Source organism: Pan troglodytes, chromosome 12, assembly GCF_028858775.2.
Source record: "Pan troglodytes isolate AG18354 chromosome 12, NHGRI_mPanTro3-v2.0_pri, whole genome shotgun sequence".
Lineage (NCBI taxonomy): Eukaryota > Metazoa > Chordata > Mammalia > Primates > Hominidae > Pan > Pan troglodytes.
Window position 1 is genome coordinate 29,577 of NC_072410.2, and position 18,485 is coordinate 48,061.

The 18,485-nt window shown below is 35.1% G+C and overlaps 1 protein-coding gene across 1 annotated transcript in view; it reads right to left on the reverse strand.

The window, feature by feature from the left end:
• Positions 1-18,485, reverse strand: part of LOC129143199 (MAM and LDL-receptor class A domain-containing protein 1-like) — a 52,901-nt gene that overhangs the window by 15,722 nt on the left and 18,694 nt on the right. Inside the window, exon 2 of the mRNA XM_054678218.2 lies at positions 7,308-7,395. Within this exon, the coding sequence (XP_054534193.1) occupies positions 7,308-7,395 (88 nt within the window). The remainder of the gene's footprint in view (positions 1-7,307; positions 7,396-18,485) is intronic.

Below are 18,485 nucleotides of genomic sequence, written 5' to 3' on the forward strand. Positions count from 1 at the left end.
ACAGAAATACAAAGGATCATACGAGACTGCTATGAACAATTATACTCCAAGAAATTGAATAGCATTAAAGAAATGGATAAATTCCTACAAACATACAACCTACCAAGATGGAATCAACAAGAAATAAAAAAATCTAAACAGATGAATTATGAGTAATGAGATTGAATAATTAACCAAAAATCTCCCACCAAAGGAAAGTCCAGGGCCTTATGGATTCACTTCTAAATTCCACCAAACATTTAAAGAATTCAAACCAAACCTTATCAAACTCCTCCAAAAACTGAAGAGGAAGAAACACTTTCAAACTCATTTTTTAAGATCAGCCTGGGCTGGGCGTGGTGGCTCACGCCTGTAATCCCAGCACTTTGAGAGGCCGAGGCAGGCGGATAACGAGGCCAGGAGATCGAGACCATCCTGGCTAACACAGTGAAACCCCGGATCCACGAAAAGTACAAAAAATTAGCTGGGCATGGTGGTGGGCGCCTGTACTCCCAGCTACTTGGGAGGGTGAGGCTGGAGAATGGCGTGAACCTGGGAGGCGGAGCTTGCAGTGAGCCGAGATCATGCCACTGCACTCTAGCCTGGGCGACAGAGCAAGACTCCGTCTCAAAAAAAAAAAAAAAGAAAAAGTAAAAAAAAAATTCAGCCTGATTCCAAGCCAGAAAAGGAGACTACAAGGAAAGAAAATTACAGGCCAATATGACTGATGAATATAGATGCAAATCCTCAACAAAATACTAGCAAGCTGATTTCAATAACAGTGTAAAAGGATCATATATTATGACCAAGTGGAATTTATCCCTGGGACGTAAAGGTGGTTCAACATATGAAAATTTATAAATGTGATACATTACATTAACAGAATGAAGGCTTAAAATCTTATGATCACGTCAAAAAATGTAGAAAAGGCATTTGACAATATTTAACATCCTTTCATGATAAAAACTCCAAACAAATTAGGAATAGAAGAAATGCTCCTTAATACAGTAACAGTCTTAAAACTTTTAACAAGTATTGGGAGGATGTGGGTAAAAGCGAACCCCTGTACAAGCCCAAAGTTAACATCACACTCAATGGTAAAAAGTTAAAAGCTTTTCCTCTAAGATCCTCAAATCTTTGTCTCTAAGACAAAAATTCATAGAGAACTACAAAAGATTCCAAATAGCTAAAGCAATTTTGAACAAGAAGAAAAAAACTGATGGCATCATACTTCCCGATTTCAAATTATATTACAATGCTGTAGTAATCACAACATCATGATACTTGCATAAAAGCAGAAACATGGACCAATGGAGCATAATAGAAAGCACAGAAATAAGCCCACACATATAAAGTCAAGTAATCAATAAAAAAAGTGACAAGAATATGCAATGGGAAAAAATAATCTCTTCAATAAGTGGTGTTAAAGAAATGGATATCTACATGCAAAGCAAAATGAAATTGGGCTCTTATCTTACATCATGTACAAAAATCACAACAAGAGAAAGTATTTCCAAACCATATAACCAATAAGGAGTTAATATCAAACTACGTAAGAAACTTATACAACTCAACAGCAAAAACAAACAAAACAAAAACAACAACAAATAATCCAATTTTAAGAGGGGCAAAATACCTGAATAGACATTTTTTTCCAAAGAAGACATAGACAACAGGTATATGAAAAGGCACTCATTATCAGTAATGATCAGGAAAATGCAAATCAAGACTACAATGAGATATTGACTCTCATCTGTTAGGATGTCTATTATCAAAAGTTAAAAGATAGCTAGTGTTGGTGAAGATGTGGAGAAAGGGGAACACTTATACCCGTTGGTAGGAATGTAAATTGATACAGCCATTATGAAAAACAGTATGGAGGTTGCTCAAAAAATTTAAAATGTAACTATCCACATGATCCAGCAATCCCAGTTCTGGGTGTATATCCAGGGGCAATAAAATCACTATTTCAAAGAGACATCTGGACTCCAATGAACTCCCATGTTCATTGAAGCATGATTCACAATAGCCACAATAGGGAAACAACTTACATGTATGGAGATAGATGAATGGATAAAGAAAATCTAATATATATGTACATTGGAACATTATGCAGCTTTAAAAAAATCAAGAAATCCTGTCTTTATGAAATTAGAATAATGCCATGTCCATTACACTAAGTGAAATAAGACAGACACAGAAAGCAAATACTGCATGATTGCACATGTAAGAGGAATCTAAAAGTTGAACTCACAGAACAGAGTAGAGAGGTAGTTAGCAGAGGTCGAGGGATGAAAGAAATGGAGATATGTTGGTAAGATGGTACAAATTTTCAGTTATCCGAAGAATAAGTTCTGGTGACTATAGTCAGCAGCAAGATATTGTACAGCTGAATATTGCTGAGAGTAGATCTTAAGTGCTTTTTTTTTTTTTTTTGAGACAGACTCTTGCTCTGTCATGCAGGCTGGAGTGCAGTAGCATGATCTTGGCTCACTGTAACTTCCACCTCCCAGTTTCAAGCAATTCTCCTGCCTCAGCCTCCTAAGTAGCTGGGATTACAAGTGTGTGCCACCATGCCCAGCTAACTTTTGTATTTTTAGTATAGACCACGTTTCACCATGTTGACCAGGCTGGTGTTGAACTCCTGACCTCAGGTGATCTGCCCACCTCAGCTTCCCAAAGTGCTAGGATTACAAGCATGAGCCACCGGGCCCAGCCAAGTTCTCTTACCACACACACACAGAGGATGGGTAACTATATGAGGTTAGAGATGTGTCAATTACTAATAGTTTGATTGTGGTAACTATTTCATAATATATAGACATGTCAAAACATCATATTGTACACCTTGACTATATACCATTTTGCCAATTATATCTTAATAAAGTAGGAAAAATTAATTAACAATATTATAAAAGTATTGAAACAAATCAGGTATAATTAATAATTGAGAATGATTTGAAAATTAAATTAGAAAAAAGCTATAGCTCAGAATATGAGAGAGAAGACTTGGAAGAGCAAATGATGATGTTTTAAGACAAAGTAAAAATAAACTAATTTAAGGGCATAAAAACTATTGGGGAATATTAATAACATTTTTGGTCTAATATTTGTTTTTCATTCAAGTCAACACTGACTTGAATTACAGTAATGGAAAAAAACAGAAGGTCCGAGAAATATCTTGCAGTTGTAGTCAGTGGAATTTACAACCGAAGAAGTTTAAGAAGAAAGTCAAAGATGACTGCGGAAATTCAAGCCCAGGTTGCTGGAGAACACTGCTTTCATTAAAATTACAAGGCAGGCACGAGGGGAAAAGGTTGATTTTGAAGTACCAAAGAAAAGTAAAATAATCTACTGCTCAGTCATTTTCTATGAAATAAAAGTTGTAGGTAAGATAGAAACCCACATCTTGGGGATTAGGTCAACATTCTGGTTTGTGTGTATGTGACTTTGAGTTTTTATTTATTTTGCTTTGTTTTATTGGCCAAAGAAGAAAAATGCTATAAACAAATAATCAGTTAATATTAAAAGGAAATCAATGCCCCTTAGTGAAGTTACAAGCATGATTCTTACTTCAGATAACATGATGCTATGAAAAAAAAAATGACTCGAAAGCATCAAGAGCAACATTTTTTTTTTTTTTACGTAGAGCTCAATTTGTATTTTTGTTTCATTTTATGGTAAGATTCCTTTATCAAATTCCTTTATCAAACCTATGGATTCAACAAGCCTTGTGGTTTTGACCCATAGTTTATTTTGTTATGCCATTGCAAAAAACACAGCTCCTACAGTTTTTCAAGTTTTTTTATTTTTCTTCCAAAACTTGAAACAGAAAATTGGGACCAACACTCAGTAACTGATATTTCGCATCTCTGCCTATGCTTCTAGTAGCTGTTTTACCTCCCCTGGGAACTGTGAGCCACAGAATGGATTTAGCCGGATAATTAGGGCAACAATAGCTTCAATGGTGACTTGTGTTTCTTTCCTGTGTTCTTTTTTTGTTCTCTTCTCACTCTGAGGTCACAGTGATTCTCTCTAATCTCAGATTTGGGGGCAATGTGGGGAAAGCCCTGGCCACTGAAATCATACCAGCTTAGGTAAAATCACAGTCCAATCCTTAATTTTGTATTCTCATCCACGCTACTTATGTCTTTAATTTTTCATATCTGTAAACTGGAGATTGTAGCCTCTTCCTTTCAGGTTTAGTGTGTTTGATGAGCCCTATAATACTAGTGGTGAACATTATGGTTCCAAGAAGCAGTGACTGTGTCCTGCCACTTTACAACTAGGTACCCTTGAGCACCTTATCTCCTTTTCAATTTCCTCCATAAAACTGGTATAATAAAGGCATTAATCCTGCCCCACGTACAACATCTATTCACCTATGATGGACCAGGCACTCTTCTAGACTCTTAAAACATTGTAAGATTAAGTAAAATAAAATATGTATGAATGGCCGGTTGTAATATTGTCCGTACACATCACCTCTCTTTCTTGTAAAGATTTTCTATCTCCCCTACCCCTGCTGAGCTCCCTGTAGGTGGAAAATACTTCTCTGCCCCATTGTTAGGATCTGATCAATGGATAATGAACATGAACAGACACAGTAAGATGTATACCATGTCCCAGTTGAAATTTCAAATATGCTTTTTTTTCCATCCTCTATGAAATGTGTCAAATAGGGACTTGGTCTTTTAGCCATGGTCTCAGAGAGAGAGGACCACATGAAACAGAGACACATAGCTTAGAGCTACATAAAATTACACAGAGCTATGATTAAGATCTGTCTGTCTGTCTATCTATCTGTCTGTCTATTTCTTTGCTCTTATTCTCTATGCCAACCCACACGCTTGAGAGCAAGAAATAAATGTAGTCATAAGCTACTGAGACTTGGCTTTCAACAAAAGCTGACTGACATATACTATAGTATCTGGCACATAGAAATACTTAATATTTTAGCAATAATATTAAAACTAAACTAAAATATATAACGAGAGTATATAAAACACCTAAAATTATTGACATTCCTCTACCTACTTATCCATCCAACAAGTATTTGTTGAGTACTAGTATGTGTCAAATACTGTTCTAGGAATTGGAGATTAAACAGTGAAGAGGTGATATACCTGCTCTCATGCAACTAACATCATTACGGGGGAAAATAGAAATTTAACCATAAGGGTGATAGGTGATGTGGAGAAAAATAACACCAGGAGTAGAAATAGAAAATGCCAGATAAGAAAGAAACTGTGTTGTGTTGTGTTCAGAGGAGGCTTCCCTGAAGAAGAAACTCTGGCAGAGACCAGAAGGAAGTAAGGGAGGGAGTCAGATAGACATCTGTGGGAAACCTGTTCCAGGAACAGGGGAAAGCAGATGGAAAAGCCCTAACTATATGATATGGTTTGGCTGTGTCCCTACCCAAATCTCATCTTGAATTATGGCTCCTATAATTCCCACATGTCATGGGAGGGACCCATTGAGAGGTAATTGAATCACGGGGGCAGGTCTTTCCTACACTGTTCTTGTGAAAGTGAATAAGTCTTACAAGATTTGATAGTTTTATAAAGGGGAGTTACCCTGTACACACTCTCTTTGCCTATAACTTGTAAGATGTGACTTTGCTCCTCCTTCACCTTCTGCCATGATTGTGAGGCCCTCACAGCCATGTAGAACTGTGAGTCAGTTAAATCACCTTTCTTTATAAATTACCCAGGCTCGGGTATGTCTTTATTAGCAGTGTGAGAATGGACTAATACACCATAAATTGGCTGAAGTGCTCAAGTATTAGCTAAGAGACCTTTGTAGTAGGAAAAAGTGAATGAGATATACACTGGTGAAAGGTGAATTCAAGAGGTATAAGGGGTTAGTCATTTATTCCTTGGAAGCTATCATTAGTTTGAGGTTTGCTCTGAATGAGATAGAAAGTCATAGGAAGATTCTGACAATAGAATGGCCTAATCTCATCTAAGTTTGAAAGGAAACATGTGGGCTGCTGTTTTCAGAATATAGCACTCAAGGGTAGGAGCAGATAGATCATTTAAAAAGCAATTGCAATAATCCATGCATAGACACTGGTTGCTTGGACCACGGGGAAAGTGGTGAGGGCAATGAGGAGTGGATACTAAGCCAAATTTGTTAATATAAACCAGATTTGTTAATATGGAATAAGCAGCTAGATATAAACTGTCATTTGCTGAGATAGGGAGGTATACAGGAGTGGCAGGATTGAGAGGCAACTGGTAATCAGGAATTCACTTTTAGGCATTGAGAGGTCAAAGTAAATATGTTCAATTCTGCCTCTTGTTTTACTAGCCTTCAAGAGAGGGATTCGGCTGTCTCCAGAGTTCTATGAAAACCATGACACACAGTGGTGACACCAATCGATCCTGTTAGGATGCTGAGTGGTGGGTAGGATCAGAGCTGTGTCACATAGCTACAACTGAAAATATTGGAATCAGCCCCATCCCCTGACTCTGCATGGGATGGAGCTGGTGCTCCGCAGACCAGTGAGGCTAAGATGATAGAGCAGGGATGGATGTTAAGTTTTCGGCAATTGAGAATGTTGTTGGGCCCCAGCCTCTGATCACTCCAGGGAGGAGATCATGTTCCCTCTTGTCGTGCACTTTAAGAGCTCTCAGTCTGAGTGCCAAACTCCATTAGTTTAATATCCAGTCTTCTTAGATCACTATGCACTTCTCAGAATGGGTTTCTCCTCATAACACTATTCAAGGCCTGGGTTGTGTTTATTTTAGGTTATTTTCTATCATTATCTTTAAGATGCCTTCTAGACATCCAGGTTAAGCTGTTGAGTAGGTAGTGAGTATATGAGTCTGGAGTTAGGGGAAAGTTTGAAAATCGATATATATCTGGAAAATATGTCATTTATGTCATTTTAATAGACATAAGTCCATAAAATAGTGAGGAAATGGTTGACAACAATTGTTAGAAATATTTAAAGTGCCTCCCGAGGGTAATCCGAGAGGTTAATAAAGTATCCAATGTGATGTAATTATAAGGCAAATGGTTTGGTTATTGTAACTCCTTAAATATAATGGAATTACATTTTAACTTCAGACATGATTTTCTAGTATTTTGCATGTGATAAGTCATAGACATAAGTGATTCAAACATCTTGACTATGTTTGACACTTTAAAGCTAATTACTAGCAAGGATCTAAAAAAATCTTTTCCAGAGTTAATAGTTTTGAGAAAAAGAATAAAAGCAAGGTCATGTTGGAAATTTTGTAGAAATGAAATATTGATTTCCTTGCAAGTTTTCCAAGTAAACAGATTTAGAAATAACCCCAAATTAAAATGTTCTCTCTTACCAGGGTAGAGGGTGCAGTCCATAAATGACAGATCATCAATCGCAATATCTCCAGTGAAGCCATCTCCCACTGAAGCCTCCACCAATATCTAAAAAAATAAAATAAAAAATAAAAATAAGAAATGTGTTTATGTGGTAAAGGAAATTAAGTTATGGAATGGATGAAGAGGAATTTAAAATGTACCCAAATATAACCTTCTGTGCCATTAAAAAATTACTTTGCAGTAGTCTCCAGAAGTGGTAATCTTGCCTTGAATACTCCTAGTAACAGAAACCTCCATACTTCATTGAGCCTATTAGACCCATAGAGCTCACTGCATTTCTGATAAGTTTCCATTTTTGAAATTTCAGTATATTAGATTGATATCCACTGCCCTATAACTTTCAGCCATTAGTTCTAGATTTGTGTTGTTCCCTTCTGGTCCTTTAAGTATTTGAAGGCAAATAATTGTTCCCTCATCCTCCTTGGTCATCTGTTTCCCAAATTAAACCTCCTCATCCTCCTAGACTTTCTACCAGAGTTACTTGCTAGGATATACAGTTTTAAGGGCTTTAAAATGTTTCTCACATGACACTAATTCTGTAACACTTTATGACATTGGCTAATCGTGATTAGATCTCCTTCAGGGCCACATTAATCACAGTGAACTCAGATGACATTTGTGCTGCTGCAGGAGCTGCGGTTCCACCAAAACTTAGTAAAATATGAAATACCACATATAGATGAACCACTGTAGTATATGGTAGATTGTGATTAGGGTTGAGATTTACTGTAACAGAATTGATCATGATGAATTATTTTAATACTTATGCAAATGTGTTGCATGCTTACTAGGAATCCCAGCATAATTTAATAATAAAGAACTTCTAGCAAACTCAAACTTAGAAAAATGCATTACGTTTTCCCATTATTATATGAACATATGTTTTCATTTCATTTTCCTCACAAATGTTATATGTGGGAGTTGAAGTTTTACTTTTCAAGCTCTATCCTTCATTTGAAGTTACCACAAACATTATTTGTTGACATTGTCCTTATGAAAGAAAGTTTTAAAAGGTCAAATTGCTGACCTCAAACCTCTTAACACTTTTCTCCAACTTTCTACCCTTTCTTGAGGTCCACCAGGATTTTCTCCCTGATTTGTCACTCAGGAAATTAATTAATTTGGGAAATGTTTCTGCATAGAACTAGTGGGCAAATATAGTCCCCCTGACATTGTTTGAACAACATTTAATGGTGTTGTACAGGAAGTGTCCTGCTGTTTTACAATGAGTCTCTCCAAACATAAAAAGGCATCCTTTTTCCCACCACCATCAAGAGTGAAAGGCATTATAGGCAGAGAAAACAAAAATGTATAAAGAATGTTTAGTCCAAACTCATACAATTATTTTCAATAAACCTAAACTAGCAGACAGAATTTGAAAGAACATACTACAGAAAAACGTACTCTGTTTTATTTTTTAAAATAGAGTTGGGTGAACAATTGGGGAAAAGGCACAAATATAAATTAATCACCAATTAATGTCCTGTACCCATACATGTAAATCCCACTGCAATAAAACACAGAACATGCTAACAAATTGCTTAGAAGAAACAGCAAAAGAAAGAAGAAAGTAGGGTAAATAAAAATAAATACTATTGACTTGGCCTCACTCCTCATGATTATCATTATCTTATTAATGAGAAGGAATAGAAAATTGATATTAACATCCCACTTCACAGAGAGTGAGGCTGTTGTACATATAAGTAGCTGTAAACCAGTTTTAGGGATATATACACATTCATAGCTCCATTCTGGTGTTTGGAGTCAATTGTTCCAAGACTTTTTATTGTCTTTATATAGTCACAAATTAAAGAATTGGCTATTTATGAAAATTTAAGACAAAATTCTGTAACCCGGAGAGGGCCATAACAGGTTACAGAATGTGATTTGCTCAAGGCATTTTTCCTTTGGAGTTTACTTCATGTTGCATGAGAAGTATTTTAATATTGTTTCTATCTGCATTCAAGGCCAATGGGAAGACAGAAACAATCCAAGACAGAAGACGGTTGGGTTTGCTCTGATACATAATTTAATCATAATTTTTACCAAAATATCTTCAATTTGCTAACCTCTAAATGTTAGCATTCTTGAGAATTAATGAACAATACTTACAATTTGAGAAACTAAAATTGTCCATTTGTATGATAGTCTCAATCTCTTTTGAATATTTAAGAAAATCATTTTTAAAAGAGTTTTTGATAATAATCACACTTCAGGAACAAAGTTATGACTGTTAAGGTTTAACCCTACTTTAACCCTATATTTTAGTCTTGCAAAAAAGCTTGGTAAATTATTCTAAAATACTAGTCCTAAGAAAATGACCACAAAAAGAATAAACCCAAATGCCTCTATTATGAAAACGTCACTTTCATTTATGGTGTTTTTCCCCGAGAACGAATAGAAGATTATCAAAACACAAGTATTATACACTGTATATAAGATAGTATTGATTCTGGAATTTTAGGGAAGTCGAATTTTACTCCTAAGTCCCATTGCTACCTTACGGAGTGCCTCAAAGGGCAACTGAAAATCCAGTTTAGTTTAAATGACCTGCCTTATCTGTACAGGTCAATTCTACTTATATTAGAACTATCATCGTCTTGGAAATGTTATGAAGTAAACCAGCTCATCCAAGCTGTTCTTTGCATGGGCTGCCACCTGCTCCACATAAAGACAGACTGGCCTTGGTAACCACGTTGGAACTTTGAGGCTTAAACATTAATGAGGCTCTGGCAACTTTCCTGAACTCATCCTTCTATGTATTTAGGAAACTGAATGACTGACCAAAATTTTAAATGATATAAAAACGATTGTCCTCACATACAAACACATGTTTTAGCCTCCGTTAACTCATAAGAGAAATGGAATTAATTCAACCTGCTGCTTACTTTCACTTTAGCCATCATGTATTTGTAAAATATTACACAATTCCAATATAACATATCAGTTTTTAATATAATGTATCCTGAGACACATTATATTAAAAATTGGTATGTTTTATAACTATAATGTATTTTCAGATATATTATAAATTTATAAACTTTAAATAAGAATTTCTGTCTCAAACATAATGTATTGTATATGAAGATACATTATATCTGAGGCAGAAATTTTAGTTTAAAATTTATAAAAAGCATATATTCTATGTGGAGCAACTGAGACTCCAATGCATTCCTGATGAGAATCCTAAATGGCACAGCCATATTAATACAACTAATTTGGCAGGTTCTTATAAAATTAAACATACACTTTTATATGACATGGCAATGCACGTGTAGGTATTTGTTTATTCAAGACAAATGAAGATGTGTCTAAACAAGAATCCATTAACAAGGTTTATACAGGCTTTCTTAATAATCTCCAAAAGCTCAAATCAACCCAAATATCTCCCAACTGGTAAGCAGATAAGCAAATTGCAGTATATTCATACAATAGAATACCACTCAGCACCAAAAAGGAACAATGATGTATGCAACAAAAGCTGTGAACCTCAAAAGCATAAAAGTGAAAGAAGCCAGACTCAAAAGCCTGTATCATTTATCAGCTCCTTTTATGCCATTTTAGAAAAGTCAGAATTATTGGTGTATTAGAATACTCTCATGCTGCTATAAAGAACTGCCTAAGACTGGGTAATGTGCAAAGAAAAGAGGCTTAATTGACTCACAGTTCCGTAGGGCTGGGGAGGCCTCAAGAAACTTACAATTGTGGCAGAAGGGGAAGATAACATGTCCTTCTTCACATGGTGACAGGAGAGAGAATGAGACCCGAGCAAAGGGTGAAACCCCTTATAAAACCATCAGATTTTGTGAGAACAGTATGGGGGAAACCACCCCCATATATCCACCTGGTCCCACCCTTGACCCATGGTGAGTATTACAATTCAAGGTGAGATTTGGGTGGGGACACAGAACCAAACCATATCAATTGGGAAAGAAATCAGATTTGTGTTGTCAGGAGCTGGGGGTGTAAAAGGAGGAGATTGACTATATCAAGAAATGGAAGATTTGGGGGAATGGTGGAGATATGCTGTATTTTGGTTGTCGTGGTTGCTTACACAACTGTATACAGTTGGCTCTTAAACAACATGAGTTTGAACTGCCTTGGTCCACTTATGTGTGGCTTATTTTAAATCAAACACAATAAAAAATACTTGTGGCTGTGAAAGATACAGAGCGCCAACACTCTGTTTCCAGTGTAGGACTTGAATATGTGCTGATTTAGTTACATGGCGGCAGTCCTGGAGCTGATCCTCTGAATCCCAAAAGACAACTGTACATTTGTTGAAATTCATAGAACTGCTCACCTAAACAGGATAAAATCGACATATAAATTATACCTCAATAAACAAATAAAAAGCATTTATTCTATACTTATTGCCAAAAGTCATCAATGTGTCTATTACTTTCATGTCTTTTTCTCAATTGCTAATTTAATGTGTGGCATTTTATAACCAGCATATAGTAATCTCAAGAATCTCAATCTATTCTTCAATTCAGCTATGAACAATTTTCTGTTGCTATCCACTTATAATTTCCTAGAGGACAAATACTTACGCTCTCTCTTATACTTCTTAATGATACCCACTTATTTTTCATTGCATTTTCCAATAATCAAAAATGCACAAACCGAATGAAAGGCATTACATGAAGCTCTCTGTTAGCCCATTTTAACACCTAAGGTGTTAAGTAAATTCTTATAAACACATTCAGAGTACGATCTAATATTTAACCACATAACCTACAATTCTTGGGAGCTTTTAGAAAATCAGCTTAGAATTCCAAACTTTTTAGGCCAATACTGGGGGAACTATTTGCTGGATACAATATAAAAGGGTTTTAAAATCATCTTTGCAATTGTTTACCCAACCCTGAAACCAATCTCTATGAAATAAAACTCAGATTTGGCCTGACAAATTTTATGATTCTAACTCTGTGGCTGACTCTATCACATACACAAAACTGCAGAATAATTGGAGTTTTTCAACTACTATAGTAGACATATGAAAACCATTTATCATGAAACAAGGGTCATAAGTGCCATATTAAAACTGTGTGAGAAACTAGGCAAAGGAATGGATAATAATAACATTGTTGTAATAGTAGAGACAAAATAAAATGCTGGGATATATAAGTAGTCAAGAACTATAAGATGATTACTGACAAAAAAATATGATGTCTACCAAATCTCTTTTCTTATTTTGGGAAACAAGATCATAACAAAATTTATGTTGATCTTTTGGCATTATATTGTATTTCTTCTTAGCTAATGTCTGGCTTATAGCTTGCTGAGAACTTTTGATTAAAAAAAGAAAAATGAGTGCCTACTTAGGCATTGTGCCAAGTGATTCCACAGTTAACAGGAAGGAATAAATTCATCCCCATCCTTGACTATCTCACCATTTACGATAGAGAAGACTAAATGGTGGCCCTTGGGCTGGACCCAGTCCATAACAGTTTAGTTTAACTCCATGAGTGCTCTTGAGTCAGATTGGTTGCCAATATTTTAAAAGTAGGATATCTCACAAGAAGACATTGCTCCTCAGCTGCTGCAGACACTAGTCCTCCCTATTATGCACCCACACCAAGGTTGTCAGCTGCCATTCATTATTTTAAACTTCACCTACTTTATTAGTTCGTTTTCATATTGCTGTAAAGAACTATGTGAGACTGGGTAATCTATAAAGAAAAGAGGTTTCATTGACTCACAGTTCCACAGCCTGTACAGGAAGCATGGCTTGGGAGGCCTCAGGAAACTTACAATAATGGCAGAAGGCAAAGGGAAGCCAGCATTTCCTACATGGCTGGAGTAGGAGGAAGAGAATGAAGGGGAAAGGGGGAAAGTGCGACACACTTTTAAACAACCAGATCTCATAAGAACTCCCTCATTATCATGAAAACAGCAAGGGGGAATCCACCCCTATGATCCAATCACTTTCACCAGTCCTGCCCCGAACACTGGGGATTACAAATCAACAAGAGATTTAAGTGGGGGACATACAGTCAAACCATATCACCTACTTCTTTCAATTCATGTCCCATGTCTGGTTCCCATAGTTATTTGGATTTGCCATTCCTTGCACAGTTCAAATCAGAAAGCATGAAGGGCCTGAGATTTTACCCTACTTGGAAGCTAATGAGTAAATTTGCCACTATTTCATATATATACACTGATATAAGACACTAGATCCCTGATACAGAAAGACAGGAAAAAGCAACAGCCAGAGAAGTACCTTCCATTCCCACAGGGCAATATGAGGAGGCAGGGATGTTTACCTGCATGTGAGGCAGTCACACCATAGGAGAGAAATACAAAATGAGGAGACTCTAGCTGGAATAGGCTGCTGGCATGTCTGCCCAGTCTCCCCTCCAGAGAAAGAGAGGTGGCAAGAAGAGCTTATTTTTACTCTGGAATGTAAGCAAATGTCTCAAGGTAAAGACCATTTAAATACGCCCTTTGCTCAAAGGCTGAACTGTGCCAAACAGAAGAAATCTGTGGAGAATTATCTCCAAACAGGGCACTTGGATGGTGCTACATGGTTGAAATATTTCATTTGTGGAAGCATTACGATCCCTTAATTCTTTTCTAATGTATCTGCACACTGGAATGGTTAAATCAACTCAGCTTCCCCTCCCCTTATAAAATGTCTCATTTCATACTCTTCTGAAGGAAGGAGTCTCATTTGTTAGAGTCTTGCAGATTCAACTACCCACCTGCTGCTTGCCCACAAAGCCTTTTCCCATCAAGGCCTCTGCTGCGTTGAGGGCAGAGAGTAAATAATAATAATAATATTAAAAGAGAAATAAAAAAAAGATTTAAGAAATTGGGCCATTCAAAACCTCAGACATGATTTTTTACTTACAGAGAATTCTTCCTGCTAATCTTGTTGAGTGAAAGAGAATACACACATTGAGAGAGAGAGAGAGGTAGAGAGAGGGAGGATGTGGGGAGCTGATCATTACTTTGGAATCTAAACAAATGTCTTACACATATCATCACACACATCATCTCTAAGTACTCAAGTCATATGAGATTAATTTGCTTTTTGCGGTTTTTAAAGGATTCACAAACCACAAAGTTCATTTCAGTTCCATTTTCCTCTGTGTGTTTTTAGATGCGCAAAAAAAGGGCCCAAATTGGGGCACATTTGTGTTTTTGCCTCTAATATATAACAATGCCTTCCTGAAACCTGTCTAAGTAAATTTTAAAAAGAATCAGTGTTGATCATCTTGAAATTAGTTTGCTACTTGAAACTCTGCACACTCACATGCTATTTTAAAATACCCTCTGAGAACCCATATACCCTGTAACCCACTTCGCATCTCATATATTATGTGAATGAGGACAAATTATTCTCAGTTTTTCCAAATTGTAAAAATTATATGGAACCTATTTTACTAAAGGTTACAATGAATGATTTAATTGAAAAAAGTCTGGTTGATATTTTAGAAAAAAGTGAAGAAGGTTCAGAGCTATTGATTAAAATTTTCATTAAATTGTGTTTTTAGTATCTAAAAATGACATAATAAGGTATAAAATTTTAACAGAATACAATGCACTACTGTCCGATATAGGCTCACACATGCCAAAATTAAATTCTTATTTAGGAAGCATAGTTTTCAAATTCTTAAATGTCATTTTTTTCCCATCAGACTAATTTTATCTTCCATACCATTAAAGGTAATATTTAAGGAAAAGAGTTGAACTCTAATTTATTATTTTAATATACAAGTCTTTCTACAAAAAATCATCACATGCCTTTCATTCTCTTTGTAAAAGGAGACATCAAATCCCAAATTTCCCCCATTTTTATGTTTCTATGTAGCAACTTAACACTGATGTAGACCTAAAGTAGAAATAAAAAAAGATAGATTTAAACTCTACTTAAACCTTAACTAACCCATATTTGTCTTTTGTTCTAGCTCAATGTCCCACATACCCACTCATTAGTTATTGTGAATTAGAAATTGTATCTGAAGTTCCAGGTTAGATGTTACTTTCTCAGAGAAGCCTTCCTTGACCACTCAAGCTAAGGCTATTTTCTTTTTATTTTTACAAACTTCTTATTGTTTATAATCACATAAGTATTTGTGCATTTAATGTTCGTCTTCTCTATGAGACTTTAAGGACAACCTCCAGGAGGGACACTGAAGGACACAAGCGCTGCAAACACAGCATCCAGCACAGTAACTAGCACATTATAAGCTCTTAATGTATTTTAAGAAAAAAAGAAACTTCCCCTTTCAACTAAAACTGTTGGTGTTACACTTGGTGCCATGCCATATCCCATCTGTTTTACATGACATACAATTATCAAAAAAAAAAACATGTGCCAAAGATACTGATTACGCTAATATTTCACACTACTATCTAAACTGCTGACAAATCCTGCATCCTTTTACTTTGAAACCGTGTCTTTCTCTTCCTTACATGGCCTAGTTCCTGGATTCCAATTCGATTTCTACTTACATTTATATAGTTTTGCCATGACTGTCCTCCTTTTTCCATTCCCCAACTTATGCCTGCATTTCCAAGTCCTTTCCTTCAATCTTCGGTTATTTATCAAGCATCACTTTCTATCTGGAGTAATATCAATTTCATTTGTTAGATGAATTAAAAGAAATATATATACACACATACACACACGTATGTGTGTATGCATATATATGTGTATGTGCACAGAGACATATACACACATATGTGTGTATATGTTTGCATTTATATTATATATCATATAAATATATTTAATATAAATATATAACATATAATTTATATTATAAAATATATAACATATAATTTATATTATAAAATATATAATATAAATTAAAACATATACACATATATGATATACACGTATATCATATATGTTATACATCTGTATAATAGCTATTAGTTGTGGCCAGTCTTACAACATAGTTTTTAAAATCTATCATTTTAATACTAAATGGGTCCATAGAGAACATTTAGAATCTAAAATTCTTAGTTTAGATCTGAATAAATGAGACCCACAAAATTTAAATAACTCATCCATAGGCCCATAGAAAGACCATTGGTTAAATGATGTCCAAACAGTCAAAGAGTCTAATTCTTGACTGGTTTAAAAAGTCCAAATGCTTCAAATTTTTACTTTCACTTTCTCTTTTACAAGGCTTCTTGCTTTTTTTACTGATCACATAGTCACTAATAGGTGTCAAATGACAGAGGAAGCTATACAAATAATACAAAACCAATTTAAACAGTTATTTATATTTAAACAACTATTAATTCTTACTATAAAATTGTAACATCTACCAAGTGGTTAGCACTATACTAATAATATAACATTTTCTACACGTGTCACATTTTATTTTTTTTCATGGCACCTTAATATTCATTATGTAACTGACTTTGGACCCTTACAAGAGGAACAAGTTCTGTAATAATAAATGTTTTTCCAAAATAAACTTTTTTCAATTTAGATTTTAAAATCTCATTTTAGTGAAAATAATACCTGCTTTTGAAACTGTTAGATTAAATTAAATTTGGCCTAAAGCTTCCTCCATAGTTATTACGTAGTACTTTGAATTCCTACATAGCAAACAGCAACCTTAGTATGTAAACAACCAGCAATCTAAGCGTATACTCTTGTAACCGAGTGTCTGCCAATCACAGCAGCCAAAGTTCAGCACAAATGATTAAACCATGTTCATATAAAGCAAAGGCCTTAGCACACCATGCTCAAATAAGGCAAATGCTGAGCTCTAACCAATCAAGCTGTTTCTGTATGTCACTTACTTTTTCTGTCTACAAATACTGCCTGCCCATGTTACTGGGTGGAGCTCTCTGAACTTCTCCTGGTTCTGAGTGCTGCCCAATTCATGAATCTTTCCTTGCTCAATTAAATTATGTTAAATTTAACGTGGGTAAAGTTTTTATTTTAACAAAATTAATGCTGTTAATAACATTTTCTTCTTTAAAAGTTATAGTATTTCATTTGAAATGTAACTTTTAAGTTTTTATTGTCAAGTTCCTGTCCACTTTGTAATTGCTCTTCAAATCTGACTTCCTTGAAAATAAAAATATAATGTTAATGTTATCTTTTTTATTATTTACATGTGGAAATGCTTTGGTGTCACTTAAGCCTCTGATTCCCAAAATGGTATTTGAGGGTATGTTGAACATTAACTGTGACACGATGTGCACATTATAATGTAGTTTGGGGGTGGGGGAATTTAGTTCATCAAAATCTATAATTTAACATAAATTTCTCCTTACAATAAGGCTAATATATATAAAACAGACCTTACAAGACCAAAGAATCATAAGAACACAGGAATAGTCATAAGTGTTGCAAACTCTTTAACATAGAATCTAAACATCACTCCTTAACTGCTTGAAAAAAATAGATAATTTTAATTCTAGAAATCTAGAGTAAAATCTCTTTGGTGGTTTATACCTTCGGAAGCCCTTGCAACCCAAGTTATCCTTGAATATTTAAGAGCTATTTGATTACTTATGTGATTTCTTAATGTGATGAATGTTAAGAGAATATTTTTAATGGAGTAATTTAATTTTTGAACATGTTGAGGGTCATTAATTTCTTAAGGCTTTTTGTTTTTGTATTTCTTTTTCAGTTTGTGAAGATGTGGCAGTAGTACAACCAACAAGCCCTTTGGCTTTTCTATTTAAAAAAATTCCATTTGCAAGAACTTTCTAGATCTTCAGTTCATGAGATTCTAGGCACTATGTAGACTAGCTGTGCAAATCAACTATTTTTGATTATATATTTGGTCAAAGTTTTGCTAAACATCTTTCATCATAATTTCACTAAACCAGGTGGCAGCCTTTCTCATTATACACATTTGTATAATGGGATTTTTGATGGCAGTAAGTCACACAACTAAAGAAAAAAGAAACACACTGTTGTATAGAGCCACATATTCATATTAAGCTCAGTGATAGAGAGCATCCCTTTATATCAAACTGATGAAATTGTCCATTAATGCTTTTCCCAAACTGATCAAGCATCACATTTTTGTACATATAGAAATAAAAATTAAGTATTCAATTCTGACAAATTAGTATACTACTTTCCCTGAAAACTGGGAATTACTTATCAAAACCATTATCATTGCATTATCTGGCAGCTCAGCAGGATG